General features: G+C 43.6%; 1 protein-coding gene across 2 annotated transcripts in view; it reads left to right on the forward strand.

Annotated features, from left to right (window-relative positions):
• The window catches only part of TMEM255A (transmembrane protein 255A), a 50018-nt gene that overhangs the window by 17956 nt on the left and 4530 nt on the right, over positions 1-27532 (forward strand). The window contains exons 4-9 of one of the 2 annotated variants that reach the window (XM_087426498.1): positions 11-100; positions 5113-5181; positions 7125-7213; positions 14980-15142; positions 22899-23042; positions 25617-26897. In XM_087426498.1, coding sequence (XP_087282624.1) covers positions 11-100; positions 5113-5181; positions 7125-7213; positions 14980-15142; positions 22899-23042; positions 25617-25697 — 636 coding nt within the window. In that variant the 3' untranslated portion in view covers positions 25698-26897. Of the gene's footprint in view, positions 1-10; positions 101-5112; positions 5182-7124; positions 7214-14979; positions 15143-22898; positions 23043-25616; positions 26898-27532 lie in introns of those variants that run through there. The other variant, XM_004437338.3, reaches the window with a different exon arrangement.

The following is a 27532-nucleotide window of genomic DNA, read 5'->3' on the forward strand; positions in this document are numbered from 1 at the left end:
CCCCCCACAGCTGGTGGCTTCTATCGTCTTTATCAGCTTTGGTGTGATTGCAGCCTTTTGTTGTGCCATAGTTGACGGGGTCTTTGCTGCCAGACACATTGTGAGTATTTTTCGTCCTGGGTTAAAGTAAATGTGCAGTACAGCAAGGCTTCATTGAGCGTGTGCTGGATGTGTGCTAAGTGCTGTGAGGGATGCAGAAGAAGGAAAAGACAGGATCACTGCCTCCAGGAGCTGACAGTCAAGATGAGGACACTGATGGACACACAGGCATCTAGAGAACTGGGTCTAAGTGGGGGTATAAACTCTAAGAGCCAGAGTGGTTTATCTTGGACTCCAGAGGTCAGGGCAGGCTTCCTAGTGGTGGTGGGGTTGGAGCTAAGCCTTTGACACGTGGGTGAGATTTGGAAAGGCAAAGACAAGGGTATTGGGGCCAGGGAATGGCTTGGAATTGATGTTGGGAGTGAGGAGGTAGGGAGAGAGGAGCAGGAAGCCACATGACTTCCTGAGAGCCTTGAAGGTTTCAATAGCTGACCTCTCTCCCCTTCAACAGCAACAAGAGCAGACCGTGAGGAGAGAGTCACCTTTTCTCAGATACCTGCACTTTGCTGTCCCTACACCAGTAGTTGGAGAGTAGTGATGTGATTGGAGTCCGGAGAAAGCCCCAGAGCTAGAAGCCTCCACTCAGAGCCCAGTCCTGGAGTTAAGGTGCCAAATGCTTCCTACTCTGGAGAAGCTGTGCCTCGAGAAAGGCCATTTTACTCCTGAAACCCAAACCTGTGCTTTTCTCTGGGGAAGCCTGGGATTCAGGGCATTCCCATGTGGCTCTCTACAGGAGACCTCACCCCTCTTCCAGGGCTTTCCATTTCATACTATTCCAGACATCGGCCCTATGGCTGACTTCTCCATTAGGCACAGTGCCTACAACTCATAGTACTTTCAGAGTCCCATAAAAATGCTATCATTTCTTTTCAAATCAGAAGAAAAACGATGAAATTCTAGGTTGAAGAAAAGTTTTCTCATAGAATATAAATATATTTGTCTTTATACCAATGCAGTCATTAGATCTAATTAAAATAAAATATAATTTTCAATATATTTTAATGGAGAAAGTGGCCCACAAAAGCAAAAATGCATAAGTTCAAGGGAAATCATAACATAGCCCTTATCTGGCCCACAAACCAAAATCAAGAGTGAGCCACAGCAAGTTCCTGAGCCCCTACAACAAACGCAAATACTCATTTTATTCCAACTGAACCAACATTGAAAATGAAAACATTTCATGAACTAGTTGGAAATTTCTTGTCTTCTAAAACAATTGAATTAGAGCAAAATTGTATTATGAGAATCTTCTGTGGGTCAATGATATTTTATTCACTTTCAGTCATTGGCTAATAGTGCAGTCATCCTGAGGGAGTGTCATGGGTATGATTGGATCTGGGGAAGGATGATTTGTGACCTTATTATTTCAATTTCAACTTGTTCTTGGACCCATCTCCCAGACATAAGGGTCAGTCCCTTGTTTGCCAAGATTAGGGGAACTCACATGGTCAGTGTTGCTACCCAAGAAGTCTCTGAAATGGTATCTCAGGAGATAATTTCTGGGCAGGGGAAAGTAAGGGATGGGAGAGAGAGGCCCTTTGCCCAATTTCCTTTCAAGGCCAAGAACATAAATGTAGGCCCCTATATTAGACCCATCCCTTCTGATTTTAGTTGAGAGCTGCCATCTTTTTCTTTTTAAAAAGGCAAATGACACATCAGGAACTTGTAACACTCACAATCCTACCACCCTAATATAGCAATTCTTATCATTTTTGCCTATGACCTTCTGAGTATAGACCTGTTCTGGTAGCGTGGTTGCAGTCAATCATAGTATGCATGCTATTTTGTATTCAACAGGAGTCATCTTAATAACAATAATTCCTTGTTTTTGTGTAGTGCATTTAGCATATATATTATCTCATTTGAGACCCATAGCAATCCTGTGAGATATGTAGGGCAGGCATTATTATCCCCATTTGACAGGCAGTATTCACTCTGAGGCAGTCTCCATGGCAACATAGGCCTAGTGGCCAAGAAGCCTGCAGTAGATTTTGACGGCATCATGAGCTAAAATGGCTTCCTCCTTTTCCCTCCTCCTTCCACTCCTAAATTTTTTTTTTAACAGCTTTATTGAGATGTAGTTCACATCCCATATAATTCACCCCTTTAAAGTGTACAATTCCGTGGTTTTTAGTGTATTCATAGTAATGTGCAAATTATCACTATGTCAATTTTAGAAGATTTTCAGCATCCCCAAAAGAAGCCCCGTATCCTTTAGTTATCACCTCCCTATCCCCCTACTCCCCCCAGTCCTAGGCAACCATTAATCTACTTTCTTTCTCTATAGATTCCCTATATTAATTAACATTTCATATTCATGGAATCATATAATATGTGGTCTTTTTCCACCTGACTTCTTTCACTTAGTATAATATTTTCAAGGTTCATCCATGTTTTAGCATGTATCAGTGCTTCATTTCTCTTTATGGCCTAATAATATTACATTGTATGGACATACCACATTTTATTTATCCATTCACCAGCTGATGGACATTTGTGTTGTTTCCATCTTTTGGCTATTATGAATAATGCTGCTGTAAACATTCATGCACAAGTTTCTATGTCGACATTTTCATTTTCCTTGGGTATATACCTAGGAGTGGAATTGCTGGGTCATGTGGTAACTATGTTTAACCTTTTGAGGAACTGCCAGACAGTTTTCCAAAGTGGCTGCACCATGTTACATTCCCACTGGAAGTGTATGAGGGTTCCAATTTCTCCACATCTTTGCCAACTCTTGTTATTATCTGAGTTTTTCATTCTAGCCATCCTAGTAAGTATGAAGTGGTATCTCATTGTGGTTTTGATTTGCTTTTCCCTGATACTCCTAATACTTTTGATCACTGGCCTCAGTTAAAGGCAATGGGGAAAAATCCAAATTATATTTACTGGAAGTTTCATCTAATGACCATCTACCTGCCTCTGAGTCGAGGCCCTATGTACCTCCTGCAGTTAGCGACTTGCAGTAGAGCATTTGATTCAGGGGTTTGGGGCAAGGCTGGATGAATCTCTAGGAAAGATTTCTGCTTACATTGTACCTGTTCTAAGACATCTGCCAGTCCTGCCTGACACCCAGAGAGTTTTGAGGAAGGAAGCTTTATTAATCTATGGTGATATCTGTTGGCCACTGTAAATGAAAGGCACATTTGTACCCTAGCACCACTTGAGTGGGTTAGAGCCAGCCTTTCCTGTTTTTGAGGACCTTTAATATCATCTTGCCATGTCCTTTGGCTTGAGGGCATATGAGCTTCCTCTCAAGACCTACCTTCTTACACATCCCTCCAAATGTATCTTGTTCCTTCTTTCTCTTGGAGCCTATTTCCTTCCTTTCCCCCCTCCCTAATATAGCCATTAACTAGCTGGGAAAGTCACTTTACCTTCTTGTGCCACAGTTTGTCCTCTTCCAAATGGATATAATAGTAACCTACCTTTCAGGGTTAGCCTGAGGACGATATGAAATAATGGGTGTGAAATGCCCTAAGAGGGCCTGGCACAGAGCAGACACTCAACATAAAGCAATTTCCATTTCCATCCATTCACTCCAAAGTTGGTAGCCCTTCAGAATAAAAACATTGCTGAGCCCTGGCTGAGTGACCTTTTCATACCTCCCAATTGCATGGGGGTGTTCCTCCTCTGGGATCTTAATGCAGAACAGTAGCCAGAGGCAGCAAATGGGCAACCACCACACGTCTGTCTTCATTTAGGGCAGTTGGTGGCCAGATGCTTTTTGCAGAACCAGGAGGTCAGGAGCGCTTTGACCAGCACATCAAGCCTCCCTTTCCACAGGATAAAAATGACTTCTGTCATTCCCCAAACATGGAAAATAAACCCTGCTGAGTGTGAACATGAGAACCCTCATTCCTTTCCAACCTGACTCCAGGATAAGGCAACAGGCAATGTACTTTCACAACACTGAGCCGCCGGGAGGTTCATGTAGAAGCAGCTGATAGAAAGTCCCAGGTCCTTGATGGGGCAGCAGGCTGGAAGGCAGGAGGTATTTGGCTGCCAGGTGCAGGAGATGCTAAATGGCCTGTGTGGGAAAAAGCAGCCACCAGGATTATTGGAAATGGCGGAGAAGTGGGGGCAGGAGAGAGGGGGGCAATAGCTAAACTCCTTCTGCCAGGGTGCTTTGGCCAAACCCCTAAGGTCAGTTGGCGTAAACTGCTTGTCCAGTCCTAACCCGCTTTTGACTGAGGCCTTCTACGGCTTAGGGGATGTTTAGTGTCACCCTGAAAGTGAACAACATCCCCTGACTACAAGCTTCCAGGCAGCACTGGCATGTGTCTGTCTGTTCTACCCCAACCCCCATGCCTGTGAGCTCCCTCACCAGGAAGCTGGCCAATTCAGCAGGGTAAATCAACTGTCCTTGAGCCCCAGGTTAGTTTTCTGGTCTTTAGCAGTCTTTTTGGAGTTCACTGTCTTTATCTAATCTGTGTAATTGAGCGAAAATGGCTCATAGTTCAGTTGAGTTAAAATCTCAGTAGTTGTCTATCCCCCTGAGGCTTGCTTCCTGAGGCTTTCTTCCTTCTGGAAAAGCTGTGGCAATGACAGCAGGGGGTACCCATCAGCCAGCCCTGGTCCTGTCCCCAGGTGATAATGAGACCTCATTGTTGGAGCTGGGCTCCCTCCGCTTCAGAGTGTGATGTCGCCATAACCTGGAGTTTTGAATCTTGTTCCCTGGGGACTCCACAAGAAGACAAAGACTAGAAATAAAAGAAAACCAGAGAGGAAGTTTTGAGAAACCCATTTCTCAATCAATTTCCTAATTTCTTATTAAACAAGTGGCCCAATAGAAAGCAGTTATTAGAACATTTTTATCTGATCCTCACATTCACAGGCTCCCTAGGTAGGCAACTTTCAGAAATTAACCCAACCCACTGCCTGCTGTGGTGTGTGTTTGTGTGTGTGTGAATGCGTCTGTATGTGTGTTCCAATCTTTTATTATCAAACAGAGCACTTGCTGATTTATTTTCCAAAGCCAAAACTCCTTTGGTTTGGTGTTTCCCTTTCCAGGATCTGAAACCACTCTATGCTAACCGGTGCCACTATGTCCCCAAGACATCCCAGAAGGAAGCTGAGGAGGTGAGCGAGAATGAGGCTGCATGTATTACCTTTTGGGAAAATCTCCTGTTCTGCCTGAAAACCCCTTTCTTTTGCCCCTTTTCATGAGCCTAAGTCTTGCTGCTAGGTATCCGTGGTTGATTTGTTCAGTGGGTCAGAGCACAGTGCTAATGAGGCCATGGTCATATGTTGGAGCCTCATGAGGCCTAATCAGATTTACTTTGTTCTGTGGCCACAAGCTGCCCCTCTGACCCCGGCAGGCAGCCTCTCAGTGTGTGGCTTTGATCCCAAGAGGGACAGATGACAGTACAGAGGCCACAGGGCAGGCCCCTCCCCCATTTCTGTGGATGATGGTTCAGTTGCCTGGTCTCAGTGCCCAACTAGAAGAAAAGCAGGAGCCCCACCAAGACACTAGGCCTGGACTAGGGAGGCAGAGCCTGAGTCCCACATGCAGGAGGGATCAGGAAGCCAAATGAAAGTAGTTGAGAAGTTACCACTGGTCCACGTTGAGGCTCCGGGGAGGCCTGGACTGTCAACCTGGCTGCTCTCATGACACCCTGATGAGGCCAGTGTGATATTGCTTGAGTGGGCACCTGAGAGTATCTCTCTCCTGCCCCACACAGCTCTCCTTGTGTTCTATGTCGCCTCATGCAGAACTAGAGGCGGTAGGCAGTGAGGTGAAGCACTACTCCAGGTCATTTTTGGAGAGCTTTCATTTCAGTACACAATAATCCCTCCCCAACCCAGAGATCCCTTTAATATGAAATTCTACTGTCTGCTTCTAGGAACCCTGACAATTTGGTACTCTATTAACCTCAAATTGAAAGTCAACCCACTTCCCCTGAGACTAGTTAGAAAAACGGTAAACTTGTAATTGGGAGAAAAGAGAGGCAAGTGGATATAAAATGGCCACTGCATTGCGCAACTTCAAGGGAAGCCATTCTACGGAAACTATAATGTGAATGGTGCCCTTGGAGTTGGGCAGAGTGATGGCCCTGCTCCCAAGGCATCAGGGCAAATGCTTCTGTTATGGCTCTGCCATCCACGTACCCTCTTTTTCTTTCCCCAATCACAAATTGACCATTTTTCTAAGTATCTTCAGCTTAGATGGGAGGGGCAGAAATGTGTGTGCACCAACAGCTTATCAGAAAGGCAGTGAGCATTTGAACGAAGGACCCAATATAGAAAAAAGTGCCTGTTTACCACGAATATTCTATATAACACAGCAAAACAAATTTACAAGCACTTCATTGCATCCATATGGGGAAGAGAGTGTAGAAAATTTCTTACAAGCAGAAGAAGGGAAATGGAAATTAATTAAAAAATTTTTCTGCAAACTCAAGATGTGTAAAATGTCATTGCTATTCTCTTGATTTTGTCATGGTCGCTTTCTTGTGTTAACTTGGTGACTGTAAAAATATTAATGATTTCCATAGGTTCGCTTGTAACCCTGGTCCCCCTAACCCTATTTTTCCTATATAAGGTCATAAGTTCCTCAACCAAAAATTCTCCTTCCGCGAGGGTTATGAGGAACCTTACCCAGGCAGCTAGAGAGGTACTATTGTACTTCAGAGCGCATGTGATGGCCCCTCTGTCTTCCTTCCCACCCGATCCCTTTTCCTCCTGTGCCCAGATTCCCCTTCCCCTTGTATCCTTATTTCCTACCGTCCATTTGTTCTTCCGTCCGTCCTTCCATCCGTCCTTCCTCCTCTCCATCTACACGCTTCAGGGATGGGGCACTGAGGGCTGTAGCTGAGGTGGGACGCGAGCCCAGCTACACAATGACTTGCCTCATGAACAAGTTCAGCCAGCCCCTGCCCAGCCCCATCCCTCTCAGGCATTGGTGTGTTCATTTCACAGCCATCCTTACTGTCTCCATCAGTCACTAACTCACATTTCCAGTCCCAGAGGGTCCTGCCTCCCATGCAGTGCCAGCTCATCTCCTCACTGTTGTGTGCCCTCAGGTGAACTGCCCTCACCTCAGCCGTGGATTCTGCACACCTCGCATTCGGGGCAACACCTGCTTCTGCTGTGACCTCTACAACTGCGGCAAGTAAGTGCTGAGCCCCCAGACACAAGAATAATGGTTTGATCACAATAGGCACTGGAAGGGCTAGGGTGGGGGAAGGGCACATGGTAGGGATCAGAGAAGTAGAAGACATTGGTCTGTCAACAGATTTCAGCCAACATGCATTACCTGCCTTCTCTGTGTCAGGCATCATGCTAAGTGCTTTCAAATATTTGATCTCATTTAATTCTTACCTATGATGTATGTAGAATTATTATCTTCATTTTATGGATGATGAGAGTGAGGCACAGAGGAAATAGAAAACTAGCACAAGGTCACACAGAACTTGCAAATGGTAGAGGTAGGATTCAAACCCAGTTCTGTCTATGTCCAAGTTCAACAACATTCAACAAATAGTTATTGAGCACTTTCTCTGTGCCTGGCCCTGTTCTAGACACTGGAGATTCAGCAGCAGATGCAACAAAAGTTCTTGCCCTCATCGAGCTTATATTTTATTAGGGAAGACAGTAAATAAACACATGAGTATGTAATTTGCCAAGTGTTTATCAGAGCTCTGAAAAAAAATTGAAGTGAGAGAGGTAGATAGATGATGACAAGGTGAGGAGTGTGTGTGCTATGTTAGATAGAGTAGCTGGGGAAGGCCTCCTTGAGGAAGTGACATTTGTGCAGAGACCTGAATGATGTGAGAGGGCAACCCAAGTAGATACCTGGGGAAAGAGTGTTTCAAGCAGAGGGAACAGCAAGTGCAAAGGCCCCGAGGTGGGATCAGGCTTGGTGCTAGTTCTGCTACAACCATTCTGGCTCTCTGCCCTCTAATTGTTAAAACATCATTTATTCTTTCCTTCAAAACATATTTAGGTGCTAGGATATAGATATTACTACTGAGAGCTCACAGACTAGTAGGGAAGACAGATGTGAACAATTGATTGCAATATAGTGTGATAAATGTGGTGGGGATCAGTGGATTTACTGGGGACCCTGGGGACCCAAATGACTGAAAGTCAGAGTTGCTGGAGGGGCAGTGTCAAGGAGGAGGTGATGTGAGAGCTGAAACTTAAAGGATAAGTAGGGAGTTAGGACCCAAACCAAAAGGGGATGGAGGTATGGGAGGGTATTTCCAGCAGTTGTGGGGGTGGGGGTAGTTATATAAGGGGGTAGTTGTACAAGGTAGTAGGAGGTGAGGCAGAGCTATAGTCACAGGTCAGATCATGGAGGGCTCACTGGCCATAAGACTACCTTTGGGCTTGACTCTGTAAGCAATTGGGAGCCATTGAAAAGTATAGCATGGAAGCCGGATTTGAGTGATTAGAGACTGGAGGCAGCTAGCGGACCACTGCGAGAGGCTAGGCCAAAGAGAATGGAGCCTAGATTTAGTTAGTTTGGGGACAACAGAATGCAAGGAATACTTTTAAGAGCAATTTAGAAGGTGAAATGGACAGGAACGCGTGAGCAGGTGATGCAGAGAATAAGTGAACGGCCTTGCATGTGGGGTGTGTGACCCAATGCCTGCCCATGCACATATTTTCTTAAGACTCTCAGTGCAGGAGTGCTGAGGGCCAGGAGAGGGAGGGAGGAACAGAGGACTTGGTAGAAGGGCCTGGATGGAGCTAGATCGAAAGAGGTCAGATGGATACAGCCCCCTCCTCACTCACACTCCCTACTCTCAGTATTGGGGGGCCAGTTTCTCTGGTTTGATGATTAACACCTGGCAGACTGGAGGCAGGGAGGAGAAGAGTGGGTACTCACACCAGTCCTTTGCCTTCTTCGCTAGCACCAGTCTCATTTCGTGAAAAGGTTTCACAGTGGAGGAAGAGCAACTTAAAGAGTCAAATGAGGTTTGGGGATTATCTGGGAGGTTCAATTATTCATGTTGTAATAATAACTAACACTTGTAAAGGACTTCCCTCCTTAGCAGCGGTGATTGAGAGCTGGCTATAATTGTACTTCCTGAGCCCATCCTTCCAAAATGATCAAAGGAATATAAAATAGGTCCTAGGGGAATTGGGGTTATTTTGCTATCTTTCCTCTTGCCTCCCCTCTCCTGCTCTATCCTTCCCTCTCTTTTTACTTTCCCCCTCCTCTTGACATCCCCCTCCCTTCTTCTTGCTGCTCTCCCTGTCTCCTCTGGCCTGCTCCCCTCTCCTTTCCCATTTCATGGCCTCCTGGGGCAGGGGCTGGGAGCTGGGAGCTGGGAGCTGGCCAGAACTGGGGCCTGAGATCTGAGAAGGAGAGAGGAGGCTCATTGAGAGGGCTAAGTGATTCCTTGCAGACACACCTTCTCTCTGCAATTAGGTGTGTTTCTGAAAAAGGTTTGAACAAACTACATCCTACTTTAAATTTCATCTAGCTGAGCCCTCAGGTGAATTTTTTTTGAAAGTGGAGGCTGAAGCCCAATTTATCTTCCTGTCAATCTGAACTTCATAATAACTGACTTTCTTACTTTCTTAAAGCAAGTTATGCCAGTATTGTCTTCAAGGCTCTAAAGGAATTTTATGAGGCGCTGTGCTAAACTCTGGGCTCCCTAAAGGCAGCGAACATGACTTAATCTTATCTGTATTCCCAGGCCCCAGCACAGGACCGGGCATGAGTAAAGACCTAATGAAAAAGGAGTAACATTTGTTGAAAAGGAACAAAAAGAGCAACGCCCTTTTCACCAGGAAAATAAAATATTGGACTAGGCAACTAAGAGGGATCACGAGGACACTGCCCCTAAAGATCTTCAAGCCAGGAAAAGGTTTTCCCCTACCTGATGCTTGGAGGCCAGCCTCGGGCAGCAATCAAGGCTCTTTCCCAAGTCTGTAGTGCTAAGATTCCAAGGGCAAAGCCACTAGAAAAGCACTTACTGAGGGCCGGCCCTGTGGCCTAGTGGTTAGGTTCAGCACAGTCTGATTCGTTGGCCCGGGTTTGGTTCCCGGGCACGGACCTACACCACTTATCAGCAGCCGTGCTGTGGCAGCCTACATACAAAATACAGGAATCTTCCTCAAGCAAACAGAAGAAGATTGGCAACAGATGTTAGCTCAGGGTGAATCTTCCTTAGCAAAAAAAAAAAAAAAAAAAAAACACTTCCTAAGCTTTTCATCAGGAAATAATCCCACTAAGTCATAAACCAAGGTCATGAGACTTAAAAGGCAATGATCCTACAATAGAGAGAACAATTTTTCCCTGACCCGAGGCTTTTCCCAGCCAGCACTGGAGAGACCTAAACTCCAGGCCTTAATATAGCTAGCAGCAAGCTTTCTGAGGCTCGGAGACTTTAATTTTGCCGAACGCGTATTTGTTTTCCTCACACGAAGCCTATTTTTAATCAATTGCCAGCTCCTCCAGTCCATTTCCTGGAAAGGAGGCCAAGAAAAAAAAAGTGGGAACAAAAACACCAGGCAGTCATTTGTACAGTGCTACGGAAACAGAGTTTCTACTGTCCCCTCAAACCCGCAGACCTTCTTTGACGTCAGGGACAGTGAGGTTTTAGTACCAAACATAGATTATTCCATTTAGCCTTGTGCAGGAAGGTGGCTTTCTTGAGGACACAGCTCCTCAGCAGCTGCCTTTCAGAGTACTTCACTCAGCTTTGGAGAGTTCAAGTCAATATCACTGGTTTTCAGTGTGTGACCTAAAGGAAGTGAAAGGAAGTGTGAACTGCTTCAGCTGGTAATAAAATGGTAAAAAAAAAAAAGCTTACTTTCATTCATTCCTCCCTTTGACAAACATTTATTGAGCTCCTACTATGTGCCAGGGACTGTTCTAGAAGAATAGTTACCAATAAAACATAATTTTGCCCTTAAGGAACTCAATTTACTTGGGGGATTGTGGGGAGGGGGATTTAGACCTATACACAGAATACATATATAGAGAGAGACGTGCACAGAGGTTTCCCATTGCCACTGCCTATCCACCAAGAGTCAGTGAATGGTTCCAGGTCCCTATCAAAAAGCACAAGGATGCCCTTCTGCCTTATTCAAGATCTGTTGCCTCCTACTTTGTTAAATGGGGGCTGAAACACAGAGAGGTTGTCTGTTTTTCCAGGCACACCCAGTAAGTTGAGAGCAAGGGGGCGAAAGCCCATATTGGGTAATCAATCTCATGATCGATGGAATGATCAGTCTTTGAAGTCAGTTACTCATTCACCAAGTATCTATTGATGACCTATAATGTTTTTACCACTGTGCTAGGTAGTGAGGGAGACATAAAAAAAGTGTAAGAGATGACTCTTGCCCTTAAAAGGTTACAATTAGACAGAGACATCATGTCTGCCTTGGCCCCGGTTGTAGCTTCAGCACCCAGCACAGTACTCAGCACTGAGTAGGCTCTCAATAAACTTTGGATTAAATAAATTACTGAATTATTGACATACGCAAAGTGCCAAACTAAGAACAGACTGTCTGAGGCTGTGGGAGTCCAGGGGAAAAGCTAATGAATGGGCACTGGAGTCCCTGAAGAAGGCATTAGAGAGGTGAGTATCGAAGCTTTGAGCAGTGGGAGAGATTAGGACAGGCAGAGGACAGGAGGCAGTACCTTCCATGTGGGGGGAGAAATCTGAACAAAGATTTGGGATAAGTACCCAGCATGGCCAATTTGGGGCTTCTGAGGACTCCAGCCTGGTTAGAGTGTGGACTCCATTTTGGAGTCAGATTATGGCAGATCGAGGAATTTGGACACTTTTTCTGGAAGGCAACGGGGAGCCATGGAAGGGTTTTGATTAAAGGAATAACTTAGTTTTAAAAATGTCTTAGGAAGCTTAGTCAGGCAGTGGTAGGGTCTGGCAGGAGAACCCTGCAGTCACGGACGCTTAAGGGTGGGAGCAGTGAGAATGCAAAAGACAGACTTTGAGAGAAAGCTCTGCCCAGGGACTGAACCAAATGGATTTGTGAATCTCAAACAGAAACAAACCACATTCATTTGCTAAACCCTGAACCAGATCTAAGTGTTAACATTCTTTTGCTTCACGATTCAGTAAAAAATATTTCAATTGCTGCTGAACCCCCTCAAACTGAAACCAAACATGTATTCTCTACAATTATTGAATATTTGTAAATGAACTGCTAACCTACCTCCATGTTGTGTTCTGTGCCTGTAAAGCATTAATGCCTTTAAGAACAAGATTCAAAGGTTTGAATCATGTCCAGAGACTACCTCTTAGCAGAGAAAAAATATAGCTACAAGTTTTGGTGGGGGCTCTTATTATGTGCTGGAGTACTGCTTTCATGCATTCTCTCATTAAATCCCCCAGGCTCAGAGAGGTTAGGAAAGTTACTCAGAGTCAGACAGCAAATAAGTGACAGAGCCAGGGTTCAAATGCAGTCCGACTCCAGAGTCTGCTGGGCCATGCTGCCTGTATATTTCTACCACTAGCCTATCCTCAGTGTATTGGGAGGTAGGCAAAGATAATTTGGGGGAAGTCAGAAGCTGACTCTCAAGCCTCTCCTGTGCCCCCGCAATCCCACACTCAGCCTTGCACACAGGCCTGCCCTTTGCAGGGGATAGTCTGTACAGCTGGGCCTTTTTTGGGCAATAAGTTACCTGTGTATCCTCCTTGCACCATCCCCAAGACTGAGTACAGTGCCAACTAATAGGAGACACTCGGTGTATGCTTATGGGTGGTCTCTTCAGCTATGTTCTTGAAAATACTGAAATCAGGTTCAAATTCTGATGAATCAAAACACCTTTAAAATTCTACTGTGGAAGCTTACTATTTAAAACAGTGAGTCTCCAATATCAGTGAGCTCGCTAACACAAATTCTAGAGGTTCACCCCAAGAGATTCTGCCAAATTCAGTAGGACTGGGGCTGAGCCTAGGAATCTGCATGTTTAACATCTTTCTCAAAGATGCGTGCACACACGAAGAGACAGCCACAGGCACACACAAATAATACACTGACACACACAGGCAGGCACACACACATATACACAAACATAGATGATTCTGATGTAGTCTGTCCTGTAACCACATTGATTCCAATTCCTTAAAGAAACATTGATTTTAAAGAATCCTAAGATAAATTCATCTGTAAGGTTTAAAAGTCTTTTCTTGTGTGAATCAATTCCTCCCTGATTCATTTTGGAGGTTATCCTTTAATTTTTTTTCTTTTTCATTTTTGGTGTTCTTATAGCAGGGCAGTCACATGTAATAGCCATCCTAATGCTAGGGTGTCTGGTTATGACTTTAGTTTTAAGATGCACAGTGTTTGAGATTCATTATAGATTCCAGGGGCGAAGTTGTAAACTAGTTTGCAACATCCAGGAGGACAGGAACTTTCAACAGGTATTTATGTAGCACCAGCTATGTGTCAGGCCCAGCAGTAAACAAAACCAAGTCCCTGCCCTCATGGAGCTCACGTTCAAGTTGGGGAAATAGTAATGAAGCAGACCCATTAGTAAGGAATGAGCGCTACAGAGGAATTAAAGAAGGGAAATGTATTAGTCAGCTTGGGCTGCCATAACAAAATACCATAGACTGGGTGGCTTAAACAACAGACATTTATTTTCTCATAATTCTGGAAACCGGAAGTCTGAGATCAGGGTGCCAGCATAGTTGACTTCTGGTGAGGGCTCTCTCCTTGGCTTGCAGATGGCCTCCTTCTCCCTGTGTCCTCACATGGCTTTTCCTCAGTGTGTGCATATGGAGAGAGAAATCTCTCTCTCTCCCACTTTTTTTTTACATTTTTTGTTTATTGCAGTAACATTGGTTTATAACATTGTATAAATTTCAGGTGTACATCATTATACTTCTATTTCTGCATAGTGATGTAATCTCTTCCACTTTTTATAAAGCCACCAATCCTATCAGATTAGGGCCCCACCCTTATGACCTCATTTAACCTTAATTACCTCCTAAAAGTTTTTCTCCAATTTCAGTCACATTGGGAGTTAGGGCTTCAACATATGAATTTTGGAGGGGGACACAATTCAGTCTATAGTAAGCAATGTGATAGAGAGTGACTGTGCTGGGTGGGGGGTGGAGGGGTCTTTGACAGAGTGGTCAGGGAAGACCTCTCCAAGGAGGCGATATCCAGGTTTTTTGCAGCAACTCAGCTTAGGTCTTTATTGGGACATTGTTTTTTGTTTGTTGCTGTTGTGTTTTGTTTTGTTTTGCAAGAGGAAACACTGAAATCTTTGAAGCCTGAATTTAGATCCCAGCTCTACCACTTATGACTTGAGCAAGTTCCTGACCTCTCTGTGCTTCAGATTTTTCATCTGTAGAATGGAATGGTGATAGTACCTGCTTCAGAGGCTATTGTAAGGATTTGTCGTGCTGTCTAATAGAACTTTCTGTGATGATGGCAATGTTCTGTAATCTGCTCTGTGCAGTACAGTAACCAGCCACTAGTGTGGCCCTTAGAAGTGTGGCTGTTGAGCACTTAACATGTTGCTGGTGAGACTGAGGAACTGAATTTTTTATTTTACTTAATTTTAATTAATTGAAATTTAAATAGCCACATGTGACTAGTAGCTACTCTATTAGACCGTGTAAATTTAATGAATTCACATATGTAAAATGCTTAGCACCGTGCCTAGCACATAGCAAGTATCAATAAAAGTTATCTAGGATTAGTGTTAGTGATGATAAGTGTTTCTCTGGTTGGTAGGAGGGTTTTTTTTTTTTGATAAACAGCAATCACACTTGGATTTATTATAGTGTCTTGCTCCCTGAGTGCATTCACGGCTATGATGTCCCTTATGATAGCTCCCCACATGCCCACCTGTCTTATCGCTGAGCTGCATGGTAGCCAAAGCCCTAGGGGACAGTCTGCTCCCTGGGGACTGACTGGAGTGTGCTTCTCCCTGTCCAGCCGGGTGGAGATCACCGGTGGGTACTATGAATACATCGACGTCAGCAGCTGCCAGGACATCATCCACCTCTACCACCTGCTCTGGTCTGCCACCATCCTCAACATCGTCGGGCTGTTCCTGGGCATCATCACTGCCGCTGTCCTTGGAGGCTTTAAGGACATGGTAAGGAAGGAAGTGACTTCCCATTGCACAGAGGCCCCTGTCGGGGTCTGGGGCAAGGCTAGGAGGTTGGGAGCAATGGGGACCCATGTTTTGAAGAGAGGAGTCAGAAGCAATTGCTTCAAGAATGTAGCCGTCTTCAAACATCTCAAGTTGAAGGAGCCAGGTAATGCCATCAGTCTGCAAATATTTCTTGTTACCATGAGTTGCTTGTGTTCTTGAGGCACATTCTGGGGGCGAGTGGGGGAGGGAGGGGTGTTCTCAATTCTCCTGTTCACGCTGGTTATATAAACATAGCCTTTCATGCTCCCTCCCCCCTACCCCGACCCTTTTAGTAGAAACCTTTTTGGATAGCTTTTTCCCTAACAGACTTTGGGAGAAATGGAAGGAAAGAGGGTTTTTAGCTACCGGTAAAAGTAATGCTAGTCTCCCTCTCCCTAGGAATTTCACCCTGGAGTTTCTCCAGAAAGAGCATCTGGACTCTTTTTTTTTCCTGCATTTGAAGGGCCAGTTCTAGGCTAAGCTTGCTAGGTCTTGTCCTCAACCTCCACCTCAATCTCAGCCTCCCCACATTCGCTATCCTCCCTTTCAACTCTTTTCCATATTTGTGTGTGTTTGTCTGCGAAGACACACCAGGAGTCAGCACCCAGTAGGTGCTCCATAATAGTGGGCTCCTTCTTTCTTTTGCTTTTAAAGCATTTCTAATCATTTATTTGCTTATTTAATAAACATTGAACTTGAATTATGGAGATAATAGCTTTAGAGCTACGTTTATCAACCTGGCTTCCTATTAGAATAGAATTGCCTGGGGTGCTTAAAAAAACCTGGATCCCTCCTCCAGAGAGTCTGATTTAACTGGTCTAAATTGAAGCCCCGGTGATTCTGATCTGCAGCCAGGGGTAAGCATCGCTGCTTTAAAGGAATGTCCCACATGTGTTTAGGGAATTATTTTGTGCCTAAAAGGGGTTTTCCTTTGACCCTAGAAATGAGGCAGATAGCCCCTAGGCCTTTGGCTGTTTCTGTCCCATTTTGAGTTCCCTGAGGAACAGAAACCTGAAAGACAGTTTGTAAATTGACCCTGGACTGTCAAAAGGGTGAGTAATGGAAAGTGAAAGGTGGGGCAGGACAAGGGAAAAGAAAAAAACTGCATTTTGGGGCAGCAAGTCCCCAGCAGAACCCGGCTGACTGGAAGTATTCAGTGTTCCTGTTGGTGACCCCAAGTCAAGAGAAATCCTTCCCTGCTCAGGCCCAGTCTGTCTCTCTCTCTCTCTCTTTTTTCTTTCCGTCTCTCATACACACATTTCTCATTCCCTTGCACCTCCTCTCCCTCTGGAAAGCCTAAGCACTGAGGAGTGAGGGAAGCATCACTGTAGGTGGGGCCCTCAAAGGGAGAAGGATTTCCTGTAAGTTTGGGCCTGAGGGAGCTTTTGGGTGAGAGAACTTCGGAAAAGCTGTTTCTGGGTTGAGGCTTCTTTGTAGAAAAGAATGCCCTTTGTTCTTGGAGATGTTGGGTGGGGGGCAGGTGAAAGCAGAGGCATTATGTAGAATCCGAGCCCCTCTGGCTGGAAGAGAAGCTCCCAGGTTGGCCAGTTGAGGAGACAGGACATCAGGACGGGTGTTAAGAGTTCTCTGAATTGTTCCTAGAGCTTTCAGACTTGGGCAGATGGATGCACACATGAAATGGGTGGTGGCTACTTGGTAGGCTCCATGGGGTTCCTGCAAGGACCCTCATCAAGAATCAGTTGACCATTGATGTATAAGTTTATTTCTGGACTCTTAATTTCACTGTGACCTTTGATCTTTAGTGGAAAAAGGGGTTTGTTGATGATCTGTCCTGAGAAGTGGCAGTAATGTCCCTTTACTCTCTGTAAAGGGCTTTTGCACAATTACTTTCTTCGGTCCTCACCACTACTACTACCTTGTGAGGTAAGTATTACCGCCCGCATTTAACAGATGAGGAAACAGGCCAACAGAGGTCAAGTCACTTGCCAAGAGCTAAATAGCAGAGCTGGGACTGGAGCCCAGGTTTGTCAGATGCCAGAGCCTTTGCTCTTTTGACTCCATTCCAGCTGCCCCTAACTACCATTTGGATAGCCCTTTCTAGTTGTACAAGTGTCTCAACAGACATTACCTCCTTTGTTTAGTTGCTTTAGTTAAAAAAAATTAAAAGTGAGATATTTCCAACTGTTGGGAGCTTCTTTAAAAGTAAAGAAGGAGAGCAAGGGAAGCACTGAGCATCATCAAATGCCAAGCTTGGGAACTCAATCGAGGACCAGTGGGGAAAATGAAAGATGAAAGCAAAGATCAAGGGGCAAGATATTTGATTCATGAGGCGAGAGAACACTAATGGGAGTATAAGATGGGGGCTCCAAGGGGGACCCATTACTTAGATCATTTTATTAAAATTTCTACATGGTGTAGAAAATCCTGGAACATCAACCAGGTGAGCCTAAATAAAGTCTTTGGCCTAGGTCCGGATGTGGCTGGTGACTTGTGGTGTGCCTCCTCCCTGAGTAGAATGCCCTGGGGTCTGCAGGGAGGCCCAGTGGTGCTGGCTGATGAAAGCCATTCCTAGTGAGTGAGGACAGGAGCCAAGAGCTGTGAGCTGGCAGCCTTCAGTAGGGTAAGCTAGGAGCCACTGTTTCCAGAATTGTGGGATCCTGAAAGGAACAAGGGCGTCTTCATTCCCCAACCAGAGACACTTGGTGAAAGGATCTTTAAGAAATGTTTGATGAAGTGTTTATTGACCAACAATATAAGGATTTGAGGTGAATCTGTAAAAAGTGATTATATCTTGCCAATTTTCTCCTAATTGGTTTCTCTGGTTTGGAGTAAAATGGGGAGGAATAAAAGTGACATTCTTTCCAAAGTATGCAATCATTGTCTCAGAATAGACTCAGTTTTGTCAAGACAAGATTGCTTTTACCATTTTCTGTGCTACCTAGTAACCTTTTGTTTCACTGGAGCTCAGAATTCTACTGATCAATAATGGGGGGTGTCTCATAACTTAAGGCCCAGAATTTTAACAGAAATACACACTCCTATATACACAGACAAATAGAGACAGAGCCCAAATTTGTTGTAAAATCAGAATTATTGACTTAAGACATAACCAGACCCTTATTTGGGGACATCTCTCTTGCTCCTTCCCTGCCCAACTCTTCACTTCATCTCCCTTTGCTCCCTGGACCTGTCTTGTTCCCCTGTCCATTTTCTCTACATCCTCTGCCCTTGACTCCCTTCTCCTCTGTGGCTTTCCTGTGCTTATTCAATCTTCCTCTCGTGTTTCTTTCTCTATAATAGTCAACTTCCTTTCAAAGATTATCCTGGACCCCAGGCCTTGCTGAATACACCAAAACTTTTGTAGATATAATTTACATTGCATGATTGTTTTTCTATGGTTAGGCTTAGTTTCCAGAAGTCAACCCAGAAAGCATAGAAATGTATAACCTTAATGACAGAGAATTCAAAATAGCCATCGTAAAAAAGCTTAATGAAATACAAGAAAACACAGACAGACAATTCAATGAAATCAGGAGTTTCTTCAAAAAAGAGATTGAAACTATTAAAAAAACCCAATCAGAAATCTTAGAGATGAAAAACACAATAGAGGAGATAAATACAAATCTGGAAGCCTTAAGCATCAGAGCTAACAATATGGAGGAAAGAATTAGCAATATTGAGGACAGCAATGCAGAAATGCTTCAGATGGAAGAGGAAAAAGAACTAAGACTAAAAAGAAATGAAGAAACTCTTCGAGAAATATCTGGCTCAATTAGGAAATCCAACATAAGGATTACAGGTATTCCAGAGGGAGAAGAGAGGGGAAAAGGAGCAGAAAAGTTGTTCAAAGAAATAATATCTGAGAACTTCCCAAACCTGGGGAAGGAGCTGGAAATACCAGTGAATGAAATCAATAGATCTCCTAAACATATCAACACGAAAAGACCCTCTCCAAGGCATATAGTAGTAAAGCTGGCAAAAGTAAACAACAAAGAAAAAAATATTAAGGGGAGCTAGACAAAAAAAAAATAACATACAAAGGATTTCCTATCAGGTTTTCAGCCGATTTCTTGACAGAAACTTCACAGGCTGTGAGAGAGTGGAACGATATATTCAAAATTATGAAGGACAAAAACTTTCAGCCAAGAATACTCTATTCAGCAAAAATATCCTTCAGATATGATGGAGAAATAATAACTATCCCAGATAAACAAAAGCTAAGGGAGTTCATTGCCACAAGACCCCCACTACAAGAAGTGCTCAAGAAGGCCCTCATCCCTGAGGAAAAAAAGAGAAAGGGGATTCAAAGTTTTGAACAAGGAGGAAAACATGTTGACAATACCAGAAAAATTGTGGCTCTCTATCAGAATTGATTAGCAAACACTTAATTATAAAACCAAAGATCAAGGGAAGGAAAACACCAAAAATAAATAAAACCTCATCACTTGAAACGAAACACAAACTCACAACACAATATGAAATAAGTTGTGACAACAATAACTTAGAAGGGGAAGAGGAAAGGGATTGAATCGACTTAGTCTAAGGGAATAAGAGGCCATCAGAAAATGGACTATCACATCCACGAGATTTTTTTATACAAACCTCACGGTAACCACCAACCAAATAATCAGAACAAAGTCACACGATAAATATAAAGAAAACTAAGAGAACCACCATACAGAAAATACCAAACTAAATTGGTAGTCCGAAACATGTGGGATGAGAAACAAAAGAAATGCAAAAGAACCAGAAAAAGAGCAATAAAATAACAACAACAAGCCTCCATATATCAATAATTACCCTAAATGTAAATGGACTGAACTCTCCAATCAAAAGACACAGAGTGGTGGGATGGATTAAAAAACAAGACCCAACTGCCTCCAGGAAACACATCTCAGCTCTAAAGACAAACACAGGCTCAGAGTGAAAGGATGGAAGACAATACTCCAAGCTAATGGCAAACAAAAGAAAGCAGGCGTTGCCATACTTATATCAGACAAAGTTGATTTCAAGATAAAACAGGTAATGAGAGACAAAGAGAGGCAATATATAATGATAAAAGGGACACTCTACCAAGAAGACATATCACTTTTAAATATATATGCACCCAATACAGGAGCACCAAGGTATATAAAGCGACTATTAACCAACCTAAAAGGAGATATTAACAACAACACAATAATAGTAGGGGATCTTAACACCCCACTCTCATCAATGGACAGATCATCCAGACAGAAAATAAATGAGGAAATAATGGACCTAAACAAAAAACTAGATGAGATGGACTTAACAGACATATAAAGAGCACTGCATCCAAACACAGCAGATTACACATTCTTCTCAAGCGCACATGGAACATTCTCAAGAATAGACCATATGTTGGGAAACAAGGCCTGCTTATATAAATTTAAGAAGATTGAAATCATAACAAGCATCTTTTCAGACCATAATGCCATGAAGTTAGAAATCAACTACAAGGAAAAAACAGGGAAAGTGACAAAGCTATGGTTAGGCTTAGTTTATTTGCATAGAAGAACTGGTTTCATTTTGCAAGAGCTGGAGGGTGTGTTTTTAATTGACAGAAGGCCAAGAGAGCATGATTTCTGGGACTTCCTCAGGGATGAAATTTTTTCTTAGAATTCTGGTAGAGAGGTAAGAACATTTCTGAGCACTCTTCCTCTGTAAAGCGAGACTGCTCTTGGAATGGTCAAGATCTCAGTCCTCTCCCACACAGTAGAGAGGCTGACAAATATTTCTCTGGTTGTCTGTAAGCTGCATCGTAATGACTGAGGTTTTGTAGCTCTTCAAACCTTCTAGAGATGTAAACAGTAACCCACTCCCAGGAAGAGAGAAACAGAACTGTGTTGTAACTTGCTGGAAGGGAATTTCCCCTGCCAACACCCCAACATGGTTGCCTGTGCCATTGCCAAAGCCTGCCCACACATTTTCATCACTTGAGAGGAAGCTTCTGCTCTCTGTTAATGCAGAGTAGATATGTACCAGAAACACGACACATTGATTTTGCAGACAGCTCTCGGTTATCCACATGAATGGAGGACGCATCAATGACATGGAAAATGGAAAAAACATTTAGCCCACATCGTGACCCATGTGGCACTCATAAGGTAAAAAGCACAGTCCTGCTTGGGAACTAATGAGCAGTGGTGACTTCCTTTAGTAGTGCTTTGGCCCTGTTGAGAGCAGAACTCCCATGCTGGACAAGATTAGCTTTAACTCTTAAAGGGCTACACATACCACCATGTTGTAAAAATGGTATTAAATTCTTTCTGTATTGTTTTATTTGCCAAAAAAAAGAGCAGTATACTCTGCTTGGTCTTTCTTGGTTTCTATGCACTACTAGGGTTTTGCCTCCAGCCTGCAGGGCTGATGAGAATAAATACCCTTCATGTTTGCATGAGAGCTCCTTAGCAAGGTTGGAATTTGCAAGAGTCCTCACGACTTTTACAAACTGTGATTTATCGCATTTCTGCCACAGCAAGAGCAGTAGCGTGTTCAGCCTTGTTTATTTGACATTTTGTATTTTGGATCTTAGTTTTTTCTTTTTCTTTTTTGTTTTTAAAAATTATGTAAATAAATTATTTCAACTTGTCTATAGGTTTGAATTTTTCAAAATAATAAGTTGGGGGGAAATGACACAAGTAATACATATTAGTTGTAGAAACTTTGGCTATATAATAGAAAGTGAGGAGTCCCCATTTACCTCCTAATACTACTCCCCTCCCCAGAGATAACCACAGTTAACAGTTTGTTGTAAATCTTTCCAGATTAATTTCTTTTCATTTACAAACATACATACATATGTAATTATTCAGGGCTTTATTTTTACATAAATTGGGATCATGCTATGTTAGTATAACATGGTGGCTTATTTTTTTAAAGACTTTATTTTTTTTAGAGCAGTTTTAGGTTCACAACAAAATTGAGAAGAAGATACAGAGATGTCCCATATACTCCCTGCCCCCACACACTCATGGCCTCCCTCATTATCAACATCCCCCCCCAGAGTGGTACATTTGTTACCAAGAATTACCCTATATTCACACATCATAATCACCCAAAGTTCATAGTTTACCTTAGGGTTCACTCTTAGTGTTGCACATTCTATGGGTTTGGACAAGTGTATAATGACATATAGCCATCATTATAATATCATACAGAGTATTTTCACTACCCTAAAAGTCTTCTGTGCTCCACCTATTCATCCCTCCCCCCAACCCCTGGCAACCACTCATCGTTTTATTGTCTCCATAGTTTTGCCAGTGGCTTTTTTTTTTTTAATGGATAACTTCTTTTTTTTTTTTTTTGCAAGGAAGGATTCGCCCTGAGCTAACATCTGTTGCCAATCTTCCTCTCTTTTGTTCCTTCTCCCCAAAGCCCCAGTGCATGGTTGTATATCCTAGTTGTAAGTCCTTCTAGTTCTCCTATGTGAGCTGCCGCCACAGCTTGGCAACTGACAGATGGGTGGTGTGGTTCTGCGACCAGGAAGTGAACCTGGGCTGCCAAGGTGGAGAGCACTGAACTTTAACCACTAGGCCATCAGGGATGGCCTGATTGGTTTTTTTGTTTTTAATTTAACAATTTATCCTGGACAACTTTCTCTCTCACTAAATATAGGCCCACATCATCATTTATCAATAGCTGCATGGTATTCCATAGTATGGATGTACCACAGTTTATTTAACCATTCTCCTAGGGATGAACGTTTATGTTGTTTCTTATTTGTGTTTTTCTACAGAACCCAACTCTCCCAGCACTGAACTGTTCAGTTGAAAATGCCCATCCAACTGTTTCTTACTATGCTCGTCCTCAAGTGGCATCCTACAATACCTACTACCATAGCCCTCCTCACCTGCCACCGTATTCTGCTTATGACTTTCAGGTAGGTTTTGAGAGAAAAAGAACTCTCCATTACCCTTGCTCTCATTCATGCTTTCTTATTCTCTCCCTAATTGTGGAACTTCACTAATATGTATGAGGTAGCCAGGCTCTCTATCCCTGATGGCCTTCAGCAGCCTATGGGTACCAGTGACTAGCTTATGGACTATGTAGGCAGACAATGATGGGAGAGATGTGGAGGGTGGGAAAGACACAAGAGGAGAAGGAACAGAGAGATGGACGAAAAGGGGAAAGAAGGAGACAGGATCAAGGTATCCCAAATTGCCTTGACCTACACTAAAGAGAAGATGTTATTCACTAGTACATCACATGGACCCCTGTCCAACAGTGGCTTTTTCCATTCCTCTGCCACAGGGAGAGGCCTAGTCCTGTTCCGTAGCACTGGGGCATTCTGAGCCACACAAGGGTTTGAATAAAATCTGTGATGAGGAAGAAGTCCCTGCCTTTTCTCTAGACTTCCTAACTAGGACTACACAGAGAAAATATTTTTTTATACCACCCCCGTCCTCTTTTCTTGCCTTGTTATCACATCGGTCAGAAATAGTGTTACCAAATTTGCACTTTCTCCATTTCCTTTTGAGCTGACACTAAGCACAGAAAAACAGAACCAAAAAAGGCACTTAATTAAAAGAGATTCATCGTGTGCAGAGTGCTGAACTAGGCACTTGAGGAAAACGAACAAAATGGTCTTTTAGGTATTTACAGCGATCACAAATCCTTGACCACGGAAAAGAGGGATCATACTAAAATCTGGTTAATTCAAAATTTGGGGACCAAAGGAAATAGCTTTGCAGGGAGGGAAGCTCATAATGAATTTGCTTCTATTGACTAAGAGCCCATGAATGCTCCAAGGGGACATAAAAGCATGACTGTTTGGGTGTGCTTCCAATTAACCAGCCAGTTTAGAAGTACAAAGCCCTTGGGCAACATAATTTCAGCTGCAGATTAACAAAATAATTGAAACTGAAAAATCTTATTTAGTTGAATGAAGTGCATTTTTGTTTGGTTTGGATACTGTTTGGGGAGCTTGAAGACTCTATATTGCAATAGTAATATATATAGTGTGAACATGGACTTGTTCACTGTTATAAAATACAGTACCAGAACAAGGAGGTGACCATTAAAGCTTGGAAAAAATAATGTTAGAACTTGTTTTAAAGCCTACTCTATTCACAGGTAGACAACTCAGGGAACTTGTTACCTAAACAGGTGGTATAGACTGGAAAACACCAATATGTTCCAAACAGGCATAGATAGTTTCAGTAGTGACAGAGGCAAAAAGGAATCCTTTAAGAGACTGTAAGGATGTTGAACGAACAAAAGTGTTGAACCCTCACACAAGGAGGGTCACCATTCTCTTGGGGCCCCTATAATAAAAAACATCCTAGGACAGAGGGACCACACATGGGTCCAGCCTAAGAGGCTGCCTCCATTTTTTTCTATCAAAATAAATTATACTTATTATATTGATTTTAGGAATTTTCCCTTTAAAATGAATTCCTGAAGTAGTGATGGTTGCTGAAAAATCTAAGATAGGAAGCCCCTCTTTAGGGTATGGAGCCATCTCTCTTTCCATCATTCCTCATTCAAACACTACCCCAGGGATGAAAACAAGACTGACAGTGCCAATGGTGACTCAGGCTGTTGGTTTCAGTTCAATCAATGTTTGCTCTGTGTCCCCATGTGCCAGGCTCTGTGCTAGGAGCTGTGGATATAGAGATTGAATGAGACATAGGCCCTGCATTAAGACAACAGTCTTGGGACTTGAGTGAGGGTGGTCAGGGGACAGCAGTGGGGACAAAAAAGTAAATAGACTATTACCCAGAGTGCTGTGGAAACCCGAAACAAGGTACCTAAGTCAGCAAAGGGATCCAAGTCTAGCCACCTGGCCCAAACCTGCACTGTGGGCTTCTCGCAGGGACTGCAGGGATGTGTGGAAGCCTCTACTTTTTAATAACAGCTCCTATTCATTGAGCACTTGCTATGTACCAAGCATCATGCTAAGTGCTTTACATATATCATCTCATTTAGTCCTTTGAGGGAAATACTCTTGGCATTGCCGTTTTTAAGTTGAGACGACTAAATCATGGAGAAATTGACTTCCCCAAAGTCACAGCGATGGTAAGGGGAAGAGCAAGCATTTGTATCCAGGTCTGTCTGACTCCAGAGATTGGCTTGAGGAAGTCTTTGGAGAAGCTGTAAATCTGAGCACAGCATAGATCTGTTCCCAGTTAATTTTAGGATATTTGTACTTTGTACTGGTTTAAATTATGGGCTTCCGAATCGACTCAGATAGTGTCTCTTTACTCTCTCTTATTACATTATTAAATTGCTCCCCACTCCAGGGGCTACTGGGACACTTCTTATACCTCTCCTGTTTTTTTCCCTAGGTGCAAGCTGTCTTTTGTATTTCTTTTTGGAGACTTTATAGTTGTATGGTGTGGCTTTTGAGGGATGTGTTTTTAAGTGATTTGTTTCCCTCTAGAACTTAAATAGCGTTTCGTTTTAGTATTTGAGTTGAGCTTTCTTTTGTTTACCAATTTCCATTCCCTTATAGTTTCATAGGAGGAAATACCAGTCTTCACCAAGGAAAGCCAAGAGGATGGGGGAACATCTGCTTATGTTCCTAGACAAATAGAAAGCAGTCAGCAAAACAGCTCCGACAATAAAATCACCAGAAGCACAGACATGCCAAAAAAAAAAAGCCAGAGCTCCCTTATGCTCTTCTCAGATGGTAAAAGAACCCAAATTATAGCAGGAAAACTGCCCTTTCTAGACTTTCTTCTGAATGACTTCCGCATTCTGTTCATTTCCAAATAGGACTATTTCTGTGACTTTCCGTTTAAAGACTTCTGTTTCCTTTTTACCCTGAGGCTGATAGAAGGAAGAGGAAAGAGATTTATAGGGTTTTCTTTAACCCCTCAAAGTCATGCCCCTGGGTAGCTGTCCAGTAGGAAGCTTGGGAAACATCTCTGGTGGTCAGACCTGAGCGAGGACTTGGGTCTGGTCAGCTGGCCCTAAGAATATTGTGAGTGCTGAGCTTGGAGAAACAGGACTCTTTCAAATATTGGACTCCAAGGTGTCCTTGCTTTTAATGAATGCCCCATCCCCCAAGGCAGGAAAGATATAAGCCAAGACTATCTTTGCCTCCTTGCTCATCTCCCCAACACTCACTTCTCTTGCTCCTCACACTCATGTCCTCCCTCACTACCCGTACCTCAGCTTCAGCCAAGTAGTCCAAATTCTGTAGGGTATAAAGCATCAGTTTCTACTTCTACTGGGAAATTGAACCCTGTGTAGCTCTATGTAAACCCCTTAAGGATTCCAGCCATATTTCCCAGTCTGATCGACTAGGCCAGTCTCCCTACTTCACTCTAACCATGGACTGGTTCTTTTTCCTGTCCATTTGGTGAATTGCCAAGTTTAGCCTAAAATAAAAGTCTCAGCCTATGCAAAATGCAAGCGCCTCTGTTTATGCTCCTTATGAAATCACATGAGGGTACACCAGGTTTCATCCTAGCCACGAAAAATGACCCATTATAAATTGAGCCCATTTCATGAAAGGATTGCTTTAGTGCTGGGGGAGGCAGTGTATGGCACGGGTTATACTGAAAGCCTTAGAAGGCTATTGCTGCTGCCACTCAATTTTTTCTCTTTATTTCCCCTCCCTGCCAAGTTTTTCCTTTCTTCTCCTCCTTTCCCTTGTTTCTTATCCCCCCCCCCCTTTTTCTTCCTCTTCCTTTTATCCACTCTTCTCTCCATCTCCCCTGGCTTTGCTGTCTGGGGCAGAAACAGAAAGGGGATGCTAAGAAGCAAGAGATCCTGGATTTTACCCTTGGGACACGGCATCTTTTGCTGGTAACCTTTATCCCCTGGCCAGTTCCACGGCTCTCTTCAGAGTTGCTGCCTCACAGTACTCTCGAAGAGAGAAGCACACTGTGACAGAAATGCACATTGGTCTTGAAGAGTGTGGGTCAGCCATCTGGCAGAGAGGGGGCAGGCTAAGGTGGGAGAGGAGACCTGTGTGTGTCCTGAAAACGTGGTGCTCCTCTTGTAGCAACCATCAGCCTGTAGGCCACCCCAGCCTCTAAGAAGCAGCTCAGGAAGCTCAAGCTGACTAGACCCAGCAGGAGGCTATTTAGATGCTTTTCATGCTTTGTGGTGTGCAAGGATTCAAAGCTCTGTTCTTCTGAGCTGCCTGTCCCATTAGTCAAGTCGACTCAAGCAGGAACCAAAACGCACCAGGCCAGCTCCCCAGCTGCAACAAAGCCAAATCTTTCCCAAGGTGCCTGCCTGTTGCTCGGAAACTATGCACTGCTACTGTGGGCCTTTTTTTGCCCCAAACCCCAAGAGTGTGTGGACTGCAGCCAGTTAGCTCCCTAGCTCTGCCAGGAGCCCTTCAATTTTATCCTTAAGACTCCCAGCATCCTCAAAGGGAAGTGAGAATCATCCCACCCCCTTCCCCCCAATACG

This window comes from Ceratotherium simum, chromosome X (genome assembly GCF_057802395.1).
Source record: "Ceratotherium simum simum isolate JZ-2026a chromosome X, ASM5780239v1, whole genome shotgun sequence".
NCBI classification, from domain to species: domain Eukaryota; kingdom Metazoa; phylum Chordata; class Mammalia; order Perissodactyla; family Rhinocerotidae; genus Ceratotherium; species Ceratotherium simum.